This window comes from Protopterus annectens, chromosome 11.part0 (genome assembly GCF_019279795.1).
Source record: "Protopterus annectens isolate FY-2018-M chromosome 11.part0, PAN1.0, whole genome shotgun sequence".
Classification (NCBI taxonomy): domain Eukaryota; kingdom Metazoa; phylum Chordata; order Ceratodontiformes; family Protopteridae; genus Protopterus; species Protopterus annectens.
The window spans coordinates 1551082529-1551097631 of NC_056745.1; the positions used below are offsets into that span (position 1 = coordinate 1551082529).

Below are 15103 nucleotides of genomic sequence, written 5' to 3' on the forward strand. Positions count from 1 at the left end.
CTGTTCAGCTGCATGCAATAATTCCTGCAATTCTTTATTTTCTGCACATTCAGAAATCAACATAATTTTCTGTTTCAGCAATCCCATAACATGTTGTTGATACTTGAGCATATGAAACTGGCAGTTTAAGGCCCTAATTGCCAAGGTTGCAGATGTATAAACCTTTTTTCCCCATCTATCCAGTGCCCTTGGATCTCTGTCAGAGGGGGTAGGATTTTTTGCTGTTGAGGTTTTAACTCCCTTTGGACCTTGTGAAATAGTTTCAGGATCAGCAGCAGGGTTTCTAAATAAAAATGTGTGTGAGTCAGGGACCCTGTAATATCTGTCAGGCTTGCTGGGAGCCGGAGGTAAGGAGTCAGGGGTCAAGCCTGACTCCGAAAACACATCATCCACAATGTCTAAAACAGGGGGTATGGCTAAAGGCCTGTGCTGAGGGAGAAGAAGGAAATCCCTGAACCTCTTTTCCAATTCTGAGAAATCTTGACTCTCCGAGTGAAAATGCTCCCTCAAAGTATGCAAGGTTTCTCCAAATGAATAATCCTCAGGAGGTGATGCACATGGTATAGACTCCTCTGCATCAGAATCCTCATAGGGAGGTATTGATAATTCCTGATCAGAGGAGGAATCAGAAGAAATAGAAACCTTATCTGAAGATTCATAATCAGTGTCTTGCCTAGGCCTCTTATCTGGAGGGGGATGGGAACCCCTGATTAAGGAAATAAGGTCTTCAGCCATTTTGATCATCTGTTTTTTTAGGCATAGAGGCCCGTGCATGTGGCTCATGCGTCGGTTTTTCAGTTTTAGAAGTTGCTTTTGTCTTTGGTTTTGCAGCTGTCGTCAGTTTGATATAAAAATATTGAGGCCTGAATACACCCTCAGAAGTCGGTACCTGATCAGCGGCTCCGGACCCATCCGAGGGAGATACATACGTGAGTCCAATACTTTGAGTATCTCACGGCATGCCGGACTCCACATGGGTGTCGGTAGGGGCCTGCGACTCGAAAGTAGTGGGTATCAGGGGCTGCAAAAGCACCTCACTGAGTACCGGCGAACCGGCAACTGGCTTAGGAGAAGCTTCATCATCGGTTTTGGACCTCGACTGTCTCTCTCTGTCCTTTTCTTTGCACTTTTTATGTACTCCGGTAGTCGGATTGCTGTCCGAATACATTTTTGGGTAGTTAAATCTGTTTCCAAAATACTTTGAGGCAAAAATATACTGACGCTTAATAGTGCGCTGATTAAATATAGCACAAAACCGACAGCCAGGCACATTGTGATCAGGGCCTAGGCAAGGAATACAGTATAAATAGAAATCCTTATGAGGTATTTGCTTCCCACAAGTAGTACAATTATTAACTTTTTCTGACATCGGTATGGAGCAAGAAAAAAAAGTTTCCCCAACAGGGTACTTGGCTTTAGTGAAGACTTCGGTTCTGAAACTCAAACTCGAATATTTCAGGAGTCGGCCGACACTTGCAAACTGGTTCTGCTTCGGGCACTGCACGGCAAGAAAGACTAAAGAAAATGGCGTCGGCTGCTTGTTTTATACCCCTGACGACCTGACGTCATGGAAGGGAAGACAGCAACCGACGCAGGACCCAAGACTTTGGAATTCAGTCTGACTGAGGGCAACCTGCCAGCAGATTACCCAAATGTAATGACTGCAAAGTAGGTTTCTCGACTGCCCTGGTTCTGCGGACCCCCCCTGCCTCTAGGGCGACGTCTACCATTGTTGTTCCCCCCTCTGCCTCTGGCGGGGAACCGACTCTGTGCGTCAGGCGAAGTCCCTTGAGATTGTTTGCGGAACCACATTTTTCCACTCTTCTGGCCTTTGGGGTAAGGCCTAGAAGGAGTAGAAAAACGAACTCCGACGGCAGAAAGAGTCTTGCCATCCGTCTCGCACCTAGTCAAGGTTTCTTTCACTTGAGGACCAAAAAGAGATGATCCATCAAACGGGGAATTAGTGAAAGACGTTTTTAAAGGGGTCCGCAAAATTGCATAACCACATCCAGGCATGCCTACGTAAGGCCACTCCTGTTCCTGCGGCCCTGCTCGCTCCATCCGCCGCATACGAAAGGAGGCGCATGGAGGAGTTCGCTATGGAGTTCAGGGTAGCCAGCTGAGTGTTCATCTTGTCTTGAAAGCCCGCAGCTGTAGGATCCTTCAACATATCACTCGCTTCTTTGATCAAGTCTCTTTGAAGACGAGTAAAATGGCATAGGTAGTTCAGCGAACGCATTGCAAAGGTCGCTGACGAGAACATCCGCTTCCCGTACCTGTCCATAGACCTAGATTCCTTGTTAGGTGGATGGACAGGCACTGAAGGATCAGCTAGTTCCTTCTTAGTGGCAGCAGCAACCACCATAGCATCCACAGAAACTCCTTTTGTCAGAAATTGTTTATCTGTTGGTTCTGTGATAAATTGAGGGTCTCCTGGGAGTGGGGTCCACTGAATCAGGAGCCGTCCATGCCTTTTTTGCTACCACCTGCATGAGGGGGTCAAAGGGGGGAGACACCCAAGAGGTGGAAGGGCGAGAGCCAAACGCCTCAAGGTACACAGATTCATCCTCCGAAAGGTTGAGGGCTGGCCAATTTCCCCTCTGCTTGAGGATTTCTAGAATGTCTGCAAATGAGACATCTTCAGAAGGGGAACGGGGGGAACCCTCGGAATCCTCTAAATCTGTGTCAGAGGTGACGGACTCAGGTGAGTCTATGTGTTTCCTCTTACACTTTCTCTTCCGAGGGGGCTCTTCTGCCAAATCAGGAGAGGCCTCGGAAGAGGATGAGATCCCCACAGGGGATTCCTGAGGAGCTGGCTCTCTGCGGTCTGGGATGAGGGAGTGAGTCGACTTGACCTGAGGCACCCAAGAGGGAGGGGCGGACGGAGCCGACTGTGGAGTTGAACCAGGTTCCAACACACTCCGCATGACCTCACGCACCCTGTCAGGCAGAGCCAGAGGTCCCGCTCCAAAAGCTAAAACCTCCTCGGCACCGACAGTGATGGCTCGAGGCGATGTCTGAGCCGAACTCACCAGCGCCGAAGCTCCGAGAGGGAGAGCGGGGTCAGACAAGGGTCCGATGCCACTCACCCCTTCGGAGCCGACGAGGGAAGTCCGGCGCCGAGATTCTTCTAAGGAAGAAATCGGAGCCGACGATGGAGCCGAAGACATCTGTATCGGCTCCGACGCTACCACAGTCTCGGTTCCGAAACGCCTCGGCTCCGAGCTCAACGGAGTCGGAGGAGGAACATAATGGGGAACAGGGTCAGGCATCGACTGATGAGTCGGGCTCTGAAGCATTTGGGCCAGTGCCTCGGACTTAAGAAGTCGACTCACTACCCTCTGAAGGTCATGGTCCGAAAGCCTCGATGACCTAGAAAAGTGAGATCTATGGCTCCGTTCAGACAGCAAGGGAGATGCTGGAGCCGAATGAACGGAGCCAAGGGACGGTGACCTGGACCTCTTTCTAGATGTCGGTTCCGAAGGTCTAGTCGGAACCGACAAAGGAATTTCCAATACCTCGGCTCCAGCCGGGGCCGAGGAAACCACAGAAACTACAGTCTGAGACTCATCGGCTCCAGCTGGAGCCGATGTAGACGGAGGTTTCGAAGCCTTAGGCCTCGGCTCAGATGCTGGAGCCGAAGACCTAGAAGCCTTGGAGGGTTTTCCCGAAGGAACAGTAAGGGAACCCTCAGGCTTAAGTAAACCTCTTAAAATAAGTTTATTTTTTCTTTCCTGCAGGACTCTGGGGCTGAAGCCATGGCAAACAGCACAAGAGTCCTGCAGGTGTAAAGGTCCCAGGCAGTAGACACAATAAGTGTGACTGTCTGTCAGAGACATTTTCTGACAGCACGAGTCACACTTCTTGAAGCCTGAGACCTTCAATCCTTGGACATAACAAGGAACAAGTGTAACCACACACAAACACAAGCACACCGATTACACTTAAAAAACTAAAAATAGAAATTAAACTAAGAATTTAGTTGTTTAATGTATAAATTCCCTACAAAAAACACACACATTCCAAGGGAATGGGAGGGCCCGAAGGCCTAAGGGAAGAACTATAAGTTCTTAGGTAAAAAATTAAAGAAAAACTAGATTAAAGGGATAAAGACCTTAAAGGTAAGGGGAAACTGTATGGAAAACTAAATTAAAAGGGTTTAAACTCAACTTTTTAAACTAGTTCCTACACTAACCTGAAGCCGGTGAAGCAACACGTCTCGATAGCTGTAGCGGCAAACGAGATCTGAGGTAACTCACGCCTAGCATTGTGGGATATAAGGGGAGCCTCGAGCCGGTGGAACCAACTCTCGAGCTTTTAGAGTGGCCGAGTCGGAGCCGAGGTCAGCTCCGAACCCCATCCAGCAAGAACAAGGCGAGAAGAAGACAACTAACATGGAACGTTATGGTAAGAACATAACTTCTATTTTTGTACCTACCATAAATGTAGATGTCCGATAGACATGCAACTGCAGTCATAACATGTGGGTTGTCCTGCCTCAGGCAGCCCTCGGTCGGCCGGATTCCAAAGTCTGGGTCCGACGTCGGCTGATGTCGCATTTCTCTCCGACATCAGAGGGGCTGGAGTAAGCATCAGCCGACGCCATTTTCTTCAGTGTTTTTTGCCCCAGATGCCAGGTGCCCTCCAAGGAAGGCTGTAATCAAATTGGAAGACAAAAACAGGATTCCAAACAAATAATGAGCAATAAAACAAATACACCATAACAGATATCCCCAGCTAAGAGTAACAGGGATAGGAGTGGACCCTAGGCATAGAGGGGTATGGAGGGAGGGAAAATGCGACTGCAGTTGCATGTCTATCGGACATCTACATTTATGGTAGGTACAAAACTGTACTATGTCCTTCAAGAATGCAACTGCAGTCATAACATGTGGGTAGAATACCATAGCTTAGCTGGGGGAGGAGGTATGCACTAGGAAAGAGATGGTGTGGCAATCAACCCCTGCAGGACTGCCGAAGCAAAGCCTGCTCTGGATCTGGAATACAGAGGGAGATTGTAGTGTTTGGAGAATGTATGCACGGAGCTCCATGTAACAGCTTCTAGAATGTCCTTGGTAGGCACCCCTCTTAAAAATGCTGTAGAGGTGGCTGTAGCTCTGGTGGAATGTGGTCTGACATTGGCTGGAACAGTCTTTCCATGAAAGGAATAACAGAATCTGATGCAATGTCCAATCCATTTTGAAATAGTCTGTTTTGAAATTGCTTTTCCTTGGACTGCAGGGGCATAAGCTACAAAAAGTTGTTCAGACTTCCTACTGGCCTTGGTTCTGTCCAGGTAGTATCGAAGTTGTCTGTGAATGTCCAAGGTATGCAAAAGTCTTTCCCCCTTGTTCCCAGGATTGGGGAAGAAAGCAGGCAGATGAATGGCTTGATTTAGAGAAACCCTAGATACCACCTTTGGCATAAAAGTAGGGTTGGTCCTTAATGAAACTCTGTCTCTGTGGAAAATAATAAAGGGTGGTATTGCCATTAGGGCCTGTAGCTCCGAAACCCTTCTTGCTGAGGTAATTGCCAACAGGAAAGCTGTCTTCCATGAGAGAAATTGCAAGTCAACTGAAGCTGCTGGCTCAAAAGGAGGTAGAGTCAGTTTTTCTAAGACAAAATTGAGGTCCCAGGCTGGCACTGGGGCCTTTCTTGGTGGCTTAATGTTCTTGATTCCCCCGAGGAATTGTCTTAGTAAGGGGTGAGAGAAAACAGGAGGATCAGTGTTGTATCTAGCTGAAATAGCAGATGCATGTATCTTTATGGAAGAATATGAGAGGCCGTTCTTTAACATCTCTGCCAAATATTCCAAGATAAGTGGGATGTTCAGTAATGATGCATCATGTCCCTTGCTGGTATTCCAATTGCTGAATCTTTTCCACTTTGCTAAGTAAACCTTTCTGGTGGATGGTCTTCGAGCCTCTGTTAGTATCCGCTGAACTTCCTTGGAGAGAGATAAGCTGAAGTTATTTAGGGGATCTTCCAGGCTGTTAGCTGCAGTGTCTGAAGGTTTGGATGCAGTGTTTCGAAATTGTGTTGAGTCAAAAGTAGAGGCCACTGAGGGAGGGCCCACCTCCTGGTGTGACATATGCTCCGTAGTAGTGGGTACCAGTGTTGTCTTGGCCAATCCGGAGCTATTATGATTCCCTTGGGCTTCTCTGCTTTGATCTTTAGTAATACTGAGGTCATCAGTGGCAGAGGTGGGAATGCATAGATTGCTAGGGAGTTCCAGTTGAATGAGAGAGCATCTATTTTCCAAGCTTTTGGATGGTATGTCCTTGTGCAAAATTTTGGTAGAAGATGGTTGAGGTGAGAGGCAAATAGGTCCACTTCTGGCTTGCCCCATGTCGAAGTGAGTTGTCTGAAGACCTTCGGGTGTAACCTCCACTCGTGTGGATCTGTGAAATTCCTGCTTAGGCTGTCCGCCAACACATTGTCTTTTCCTGGAACAAACTGGGATTGTAACTGGATGTTGAGGCTCAGTGATTTCTCCCAAAGCTGCATTGTCAGTCTGGAAAGGGGGTAAGAGTGAGTGCCCCCCTGCTTGTTTATGTACCACATCACAGTGGTGTTGTCCGTCCGTATCATTAAATGGCCTTGCTGGAGTTGGTGTTGAAAAGCCTCGATGGCATGCATTACTACCAGCATTTCCTTTTGGTTTATATGCAGATGTGTTTCCTTTGGAGACCATTGTCCTTGTATGCACCTGCCTTCCATGTGCGCCCCCCATCCAAGGTCTGAGCCGTCTGTAGTCATGGTCTGTGTTATCTGTGGTTTTTTGAATGACATACCTGTGTTTTCCTTGCTCACCGAGGCCCACCATAGGAATTCCTTTTGTAGGCATGGAATGAGTGGTATGATTGTCTCCAAGTTGTTGCTGTGTTGAGACCAAATGCTTTTTAGGTACCACTGAAGCTTTCTCATGTGTAGTTTTGCTAATGGAACCAGTAGAATGCAGGATGCAATGTAACCCAGGGCCTGTAGGAATCTCCTTGCAGTCATCTGGGTGAGTTTTGCTAAACCTTTGAAGTAATGAGTTAACTTCTCTTGCTTGTCTTCTGTCAGGTAAGCCATCTGAGAGGCTGTGTCTAGTTTGGCCCCTAAGAAGATTATTTGCTGGGATGGCTGCAGTCTTGACTTTTGGAAGTTGACTGTGTATCCCAGAGCTTGAAGTAATCGTATGACGTAATCCAGGTTTTTTGTCAACATCAATTTGTCGTCCGCTTGTATGAGGCAGTCGTCCAGGTACGGGTAAATTTGTATACCCTGGAGCCTGCAATGAGCAATTACTGAAGCCAGGCATTTTGTAAATACTCTGGGCGCAGTAGATAATCCAAATGGCAATGCTGAGAATTGATAATGCGCTGGCCCTGCAAGAAATCTGAGGTATCTTCTGCAGCTGTGTCTGATAGGGACATGCAGGTATGCCTCCTTGAGGTCCAGAGTAATCAGCCACGACTCCTTGCCCAGCATGGGAAGGAGCTGCTGTAGAGTCAGCATTTTGAACTTTGGTACTATGAGAAAGGTGTTTAATGCGGACAAGTCCAGTATTGGTCTCCATTGAGATTCTTTTCTTGGAACAAGGAACAGTCTTGAGTAAAACCCCTGTTCTTGTTCTTGTTGTGGAACTCTTTCTATTGCTTTCACTAGAGTCAGCAGAGTGATTTGCTTGATAGCCTCTGCCCTTTGATTTTGTGGTAGGTTTGGCATGCCTTGTTTCCTTGGTAAGGTATGAAAATGAAACCTGTACTCTCTGTCTATAATGTCCAAAATCCATTTGTCCTTTGTCAGTCTGTGCCAGTTTTCTGCAAACAGAGATAATTTCCCACCCAAGGGAGCTTCTAGTTGTTCCCTGGTAGGCGGGTAGGAGAGGAAAGTCATTGAGTTTGTGGTTGTTGGGCAGGTGAAACCCCTGCGTCACTTCTTTGGTTTCCTGGCTGCCATTGTCGTCCCCTGTAAGGGCCTCTATATTAGCCTCTTCCTCGGCCACGTCTGTTCTTACCCCTTTGAAACTTTTCTGGATTAGGAAAGGACCAGTTTTTTGAGGGCCAATTCCTACTAAATCTGGGGGGTTGAACCTGGAGGAAATCTTTCACAGTCTGAACTGATTTTGCTTTTTCTTCAATGGTCTTTAACACATCCTTAGCATTTGCACCAAAAAGCTTGTTCTTTTCCAAAGGTGCATCCAGAAGTTTTGCTTTTACATGATCTGGTAGAGGTTGATCTTTTAACCAAGCATGTCTACGAATCACTGCCCCTGTCATAGCTGCCCTACATGAAGCTTCCAGTGCATCATATCCACACTGCAGGAAGTGATTGCTTACTTGCTGAGTGTTATGTACAGCTTCCTGCAAAGTCTTCCTGTCTAAAGGATCAGGAGAAGCTAATGTTTTTTGTAAATCTTCTAAGAGATAATCCTGATATTGTAACATATGAAAAAGGCAATTTAAAGCTCTCTAGATAAGGTAGTGGATGTGTAAACCTTTTTGCCCCATCTCTCTAATGACCTTGCTTCCCTGTTGGAGGGCAAAGGATTTTTAGAGGTGGAGGCTGAAACTCCTTTAGGCCCCTGTGAAATAGTTTCCAAATCAGCAGTATGGGCCCTGAATAAATGGGAATGAGTTTCTGGGACCCTGTAATACCTGTCTGGCTTGGCTGGAGCAGGAGGAAGAGAATCAGGGGTAGCACTAGAGTCAGAATACAAATCATCCAGAACATCAAGTACAGGAGGAATAGCTAAGGGCCTGTGCTGAGGCTTCTTAAGGAAAGTCCTAAGGCGTTTCCTAGAATCAGAATATTCCTGACCCTGCCACTTGAAATGTTCCCTCATGGTGTGCAGAACTTCCCCAAAAGAAATATCCTCAGACGGGGAGGCCGAAGGGATGGAATCCTCTGCATCCGAGTCCTCATAGGTATGGAAGAGCTCTTCCTGGCTATCAGAGTGGACAGAGCCCTCAGAGTCTTCATCTGAAGGAGTAGGGTCAGAGGGGTCAACCCGGGGCCTTTTATCAGGAGGAGGCTGTGATGCTCTCTCAGCATGGGCCTGTGAACCTCTAATCATGGAAATTAAATCAGCAGCCATGGACATAATTTGTGTCTCCGGAGTTGGCTGAGGTAAGGATTTAGAAGTAATATGCTTTGTTTTGCTGGCTGCCTTAGCCCTAGTGTAGGCCTTAATAGACATGGCCATAGGAGGCCTGGCAGCTCCACGTGCAGGAGTGACCTTGTCTACAGCAATGGTCTCGGGCATTTCCTCGGTTTCGGTATCTGGAGGAAAGTCTATAACTGGCGTCAGAGTAATGTCAGGAATCGGAGAAGTCGGTAATGCGGTGTCTTCGGTTCGGAGCGGTGGAGAGACCGTCTCAGAGGGAACCGGAGCACTCGCGGTAGGTTTTGGCGTGGAGTCGGTGGTAGACGCGGGCCGAGGATGTCGGTCCCGGTCTTTTCGCTTTTTGGGAGTTTGCGATGTCGGAAGATCCGACGGCATGGTGTAGGCAAATTTATCGCCGAAAAAATCTTCAGCGAACTCTGCCCGGCGCCTGAGAGTGCGCTTGTTGAAGCGGGCACAGGCTACACAGGCCGAGACTTCGTGGTCTGGGCCCAGGCAAGGGAGGCAGTAAGAGTGGAAATCCTTATGAGGTATTTGTTTACCACAAAAAAGACAATTGTTAACTTTTTCAGTAATTTCTGACATCGGCTGAGGCAAGAAAAGGTCCCCAATGGGGTACTTAGCTTTTTTGATGACTTCGGTATCGAAGAATACAGGAGCTGACCGACCGGCACTTGCAAACTGCTTCTGCTTCGGGCACCGCGCGGCAAGAAAGACTGAAGAAAATGGCGTCGGCTGATGCTTATGTACTCCAGCCGCTCTGACGTCGGAGAGAAATGCGACATCAGCCGCCGGACCCAGACTTTGGAATCCGGCCGACCGAGGGCTGCCTGAGGCAGGACAACCCACATGTTATGACTGCAGTTGCATTCTTGAAGGACATCAGTGAAACACGAAGAACATCTATAGTGACCTCAACGGTTTCTTACAAAAAGAATATAAGGCACTCCAAACCTGCCTTATGGAGAGTGCCCTAAAGCCCTTTCCCTCTAGTCAGTTTCCTACAGATTGCTGAGGATTCAGATATGCCTGGCTTAAAAGGCATCAGCAAACCCATACTTATGAATCTCCTACATATTCGTAAGTAAAACAGTACCAGAAATACAACGTCTAGGGACTTGAATTTTGTCTACGGCTTAAACAGAACATGCTGGAGAGACAGATGTGTGTCCCAGAGACTGCCCTTCCTATGGAATAGGCTTCCTATCCATGTGAAATAGAGTTCATCTATTACTTAGTTTAAGCACAAGCTACACAAGTGGATGGGGTTAGGAAATTTACACTGGGCTTGAAGGTTATTTATTTGTTAACCCTTCTTCAGTGTCTGAGATGGCTCACATATACAATGTATATAAAGTTTGGAACTTTGTTAGTCTTGTCCTCAGTTACACTTTAACATTCATTAAAATACTCTGTGCAGCTTCCTCCTGTCATAACACTGGAAGACCGTTATCAGGCAATGTTCCTTAAGAAAAACTAGTGCTTCTTTTTTGGTATTTCACACATCCTTGCCTCCAAAGGCTGTTACGCCACAACAACATTCTCTTCCAACCTGGCTTCCACTGCCTCCAGAAGGGCCAATTTTTTAAAACAAAGGATTCTAGAGTTTCTTCATCCAGTTGACACTGAAGCTTCACTACAGATCAGCCATTACCCCTTGGATGACACATGACTGCAAAGCAGTTATGTTTGCACCCACTGAGGTCCTTTCCTTGCAAGGCCTTAACCTTGCCTTTAGGAGTCGACATGGGTATTCTTGTCAATACACACACACACACACACACACACACACACACACACCTTGGAGAACTAACACCACTGACTTGAGACAGCTAAGCCAATGTGTCGTCGTCCCCGGCATTTCAGTCATTGCAAAGTGCAACCCTCCACCTGCACAGGAGAAATCGCTCGACTGCAATCACCATCTCACCAAGGATGAGTGAGTGAGCATAAGCCCCTTACTCCTATCCCCTCTAACTTTTCCAGCAATTGACCTGCTACTCAATCTCAGGTCATCTTGGTCTATTCATCTATGCCATCGAGACAGGATAAAGAATTTTCTAGAGTTTTTAAATATTTAATCTTTGTTGCAGTTATACTGTTAAGAGGAGTGTTTACAGTTCTTGCAACTGTGAGATGGTTCTAAAGTCTTTCAGAACTGTTTATGTAGTACACTATTTTCAGAGAAACTATATGTGGGGATGACACAAACCATAAAAATCAGCTATTTTTTTCATTTACACTTTGTTGACTGGGTTAGCCCAAAAAGGCCAATGGCCTCTTTTCACGGGAGTCCTGAGGTGGTATTCACATTGACAGGGGAAATTTGGCCAGCACTTCCGCTACTCTTTTTGATAAATGCTTTTTTTCCCACACATCTTTATTAAATTTACACATATGACAAAGGCAATCTTACGTTTATATGAATGAAAAACATACAAAATATCACTTTAGTTGTAAAGTTTACATCATAGGCACCACTGAAACAACTATAGCTGCAAACATGATGCAATCACTTATAAACCATCCAGTCATTGTCAGTTAAGCATTATATAGCTCATTCAAATCCTGCCTCTTAAACCTCGTTCCTGCTCTGTATATATTGTTCCCACAATTCCCATTTTTCCTATGTAGTTTGCTCCTTCCCTTTTCTAAAGATCCCAATTCCAGTTGTTTTATCTCTGTCACTAAATTCACTACTTCTAGTAAAGTTGGTCTAGACTCTTGATTTCAATTTTCTATTAATTGCTTTTTGCAGGTATCATAATTAGACTCAGAAAGGCTTTAATATGTCTAGGCAATTCCGATTCTATAGCATAACTCAAAAAAATAATCTCCCTAATCAGTCCAATCGGCTCACCCAGCATCTGCAACAGAGCAGTTAGCAGAAAATCCCAATCATCACACTTCCAAAAAAATGTTCTCAGCTACCTCTTTCTTGCCCATGTCATCTCCAACATTTGCTATCCACCTGAGGAAAAAATTCTTTGGAGTCTACTTGGGGTACAAAAATACCTGTGTGAGCATTTCCAGGCAAACATCCTAAATTTTCTAGACTTTGTTGCATATTTGGGAGATATACATACATCCCCCTTCGTCTCTTTGTGAACTGCTTATCCAATCTCTCTTCCCAATTCTTTCTAAGCTCCTCTGATTGATTCTTATAATTATCCTGCAATATTTTATATGCTTTACTAATAATTCCCTTTTTAATGGCAACTCCTGTTCCACATTCTATTAAAACCTTTACCAGTGCTAGCCTTTCATTTAGGAGCCCCCTATTTCTTTCTCTTTGCCTATACTCTGATATCAATCCTTAACAGGGAAGGCAATCTCTAACCTGCAGAACAAGTAAATTCTTGGCCTCTTCCCATTCTATTACCTGTCCCTTTCTAGTTATTTGCTCCCAATACCTTGGTTCCTTTGCCAGTTTTCTCCATTAAATTCCAGCCCCCCTTGCCTATTACCTGTATCCCTGACCACAGTCAACCCTAATAAGCAAAATCTTTTTCTCCATTCTCGTGCTGGTTTGGTTCTTACAATACTCCCTACTATTTTATGAATATAAAACTCAGTATGATTTTGGTTGTTCTCAAGCGTTTGTATCCAAAATCCCAATCTCTCCTTACTTCTTGATCGTCCTCCCTGTGTCAGCATCATTCCTTTACACTTTGATTTATAGTTTTCTGCTTGCGCTATCTATAAAAGAGCCTTAACTGTGTTGTTCCAAAATACCTCCTCAAATTAGATAATCCTAGTCCTCCTTGTTCTATTGGTAGGAGCAGCTTATCCCATTTGACCTTGCTGTCTTCCCTTCCCAGATAAAATCTTTCAACTCTTTTTTAATTGTTATCCACAACTTCTCCGGTTGATAAAAGTATGCCTGACCTGAGTATAACACTAAAGGGACTAAAAATATTTTAACGTCTTGTATCTTAGTATCTATACCCATATAACAAAACTTTCAGTTTCTCAAATTTGTATGACCTTCAGTTTAGTCTATTCTCACATATCCTTAGCTGCCACCACAGTCATTTCTAATCCATACTCCTAAATGCTTCATTTTATTATGTCCCCATAAATATGGATATTGTTGGACCAATTTGTGTGTGGGTACATAATTTATCATTATTGTCTGTTTTAGCTTCATTAATTTTGTATCCTGAGAAGATTTGAAACGGTCTTAAAATGTTCCACAACACTGTAAAGTCCATTTCTGGTTTTGTCGTGTATAAAATATCATCTGCAAATAGAGCCAGCTTTTCCCGACTACCCACACCAATTATATCCTTGGATTTCCAAGTCCCTTATTTTCTTTGCCAGTAGTTCTAAATATAATGCAAACAACAAAGGGGAAAGTGGACAACTCTGCCTGGTTCCTCTACTCAAGCAGAAATTATCGGAGAGGACCCCACCCACTTTAATTCATGCCTCCGATGCCTCATACATTTTTCTAATCAACCTTACAATTGTATCAGGGAAAGCAAATGCTTCCATTCTTTTTGATAAATGTAATGGGATCTTTTACATCCATATGTGCTAACACCAACCCAGGCAGATGGGGCCTCAGTTTCATGTCTCATCAGAAGGACAGACTTAGGGGTAATGTAAAACAAATCAACAGAAAGCTTTTGATGTTAATTCAACCAACCCCCCCCCCCCCCAAAAAAATATATATAAAAAATAAAGGTAAAGTTTTTTACACTGCCTCAAGGTTCATCCATGAATACTTCAGTGAGAAAAACAGAGCAAGTGAGTTATGTTCCATTTTAGCAACATTATTTTGTACCACATTTTACAGAACTAAACTGAAATACTTATTACCTCACTTTCTGTTTCATACAAGAGGAAACCATAGGACTCCTCAAGTTCCTCTTGATTGTACCCAGCTTTCCTCTTCTCAGCTATGTAACTATTCAACTGGGGGGAAAAAAGAATGCAGTTAGATCGTAGTCAGATACAAAGGCAGCCATTAGAATATGAGCTATGGAAATGAAACTAGTTCAGCTTCAAAGTCACCTTGTTTTTCAGTGCTTCATTTTTTACCACAATGGCTTGGCTGTAGCGAAAGCAATTCTTAGATGCAGGATCCAGGTAAGATCCCTGTAGTATGGGAAGTATCTCTTTACCAAACACACCTGACTCCAGAGGTACTTGTTGAAAAGAAACTATAACAGAATGGAAATAAATTTAAATTATCAGCTATTTACAACAAGATGCACCAAGGAACAAACATTTAAAGACCTACAGTATAAGCACAACAAAACGATCTCCAGACCTGAACATCTCCTGCTGCTCTAAGCCATAAAATCAACAGTAGATAAAAACAGTCTTATGGTACGTGCTAAAGTTACACTAATTCTGGCATGATAACGTGGAAAAATCTCCTGCTCCAAAACCAATGCAAGTAGCAAAACAAAACAAATGATAAAGGTTACAAAGAAATGTGCACCCATTACTGCAGCAAACCCAGTTACCTACAAAGTTGCCTCTCACTCCCTGGTGAAATTTACCTGTTTGTATTTCTTTTTACAGTATCAGCTACAGCCATCTCAGGAAATTTGCCTCTAGTCAACAAGCCAGTTTTAAGTTTCTTCTACCAATCTGCCTGTTCAACACTTGCACTTGTTATTTTTCACTGCCGCAAGTTACAATGCTGCAATTTTTACAGTTTCATTTGTACACACACTGTCTACAGTAACTGTGTTTCATGACAAACTGAATTAAACTATTACCAACATTTCCTATGACATTCAAAGTATATACTCAGATCAGTTCTCTACTGTAAATAATTTGTACTCTCAAACCAAGCATTTAACTTATTCTTAAAAAAACAATTAAAGAACTACTCTGCCTGACATAAAGAGGCAGTCTGTTCCATGACACAGCAATGTTAGGAATACAAAATTTAGTTCTCAAGGCAGTATTACATTTAGGAACATGGAAAGTACAACTACATTCTCTAGATGATGAAGTACAACTACATTCTCT

The 15103-nt window shown here is 44.5% G+C and overlaps 1 protein-coding gene across 1 annotated transcript in view; it reads right to left on the reverse strand.

The window, feature by feature from the left end:
* Positions 1-15103, reverse strand: part of TASOR2 (transcription activation suppressor family member 2) — a 2454942-nt gene that overhangs the window by 2336847 nt on the left and 102992 nt on the right. The window contains exons 2-3 of the mRNA XM_044088824.1: positions 14132-14280; positions 13937-14032 (exon numbers count right to left, since the gene is read on the reverse strand). Coding sequence (XP_043944759.1) covers positions 13937-14032; positions 14132-14280 — 245 coding nt within the window. The remainder of the gene's footprint in view (positions 1-13936; positions 14033-14131; positions 14281-15103) is intronic.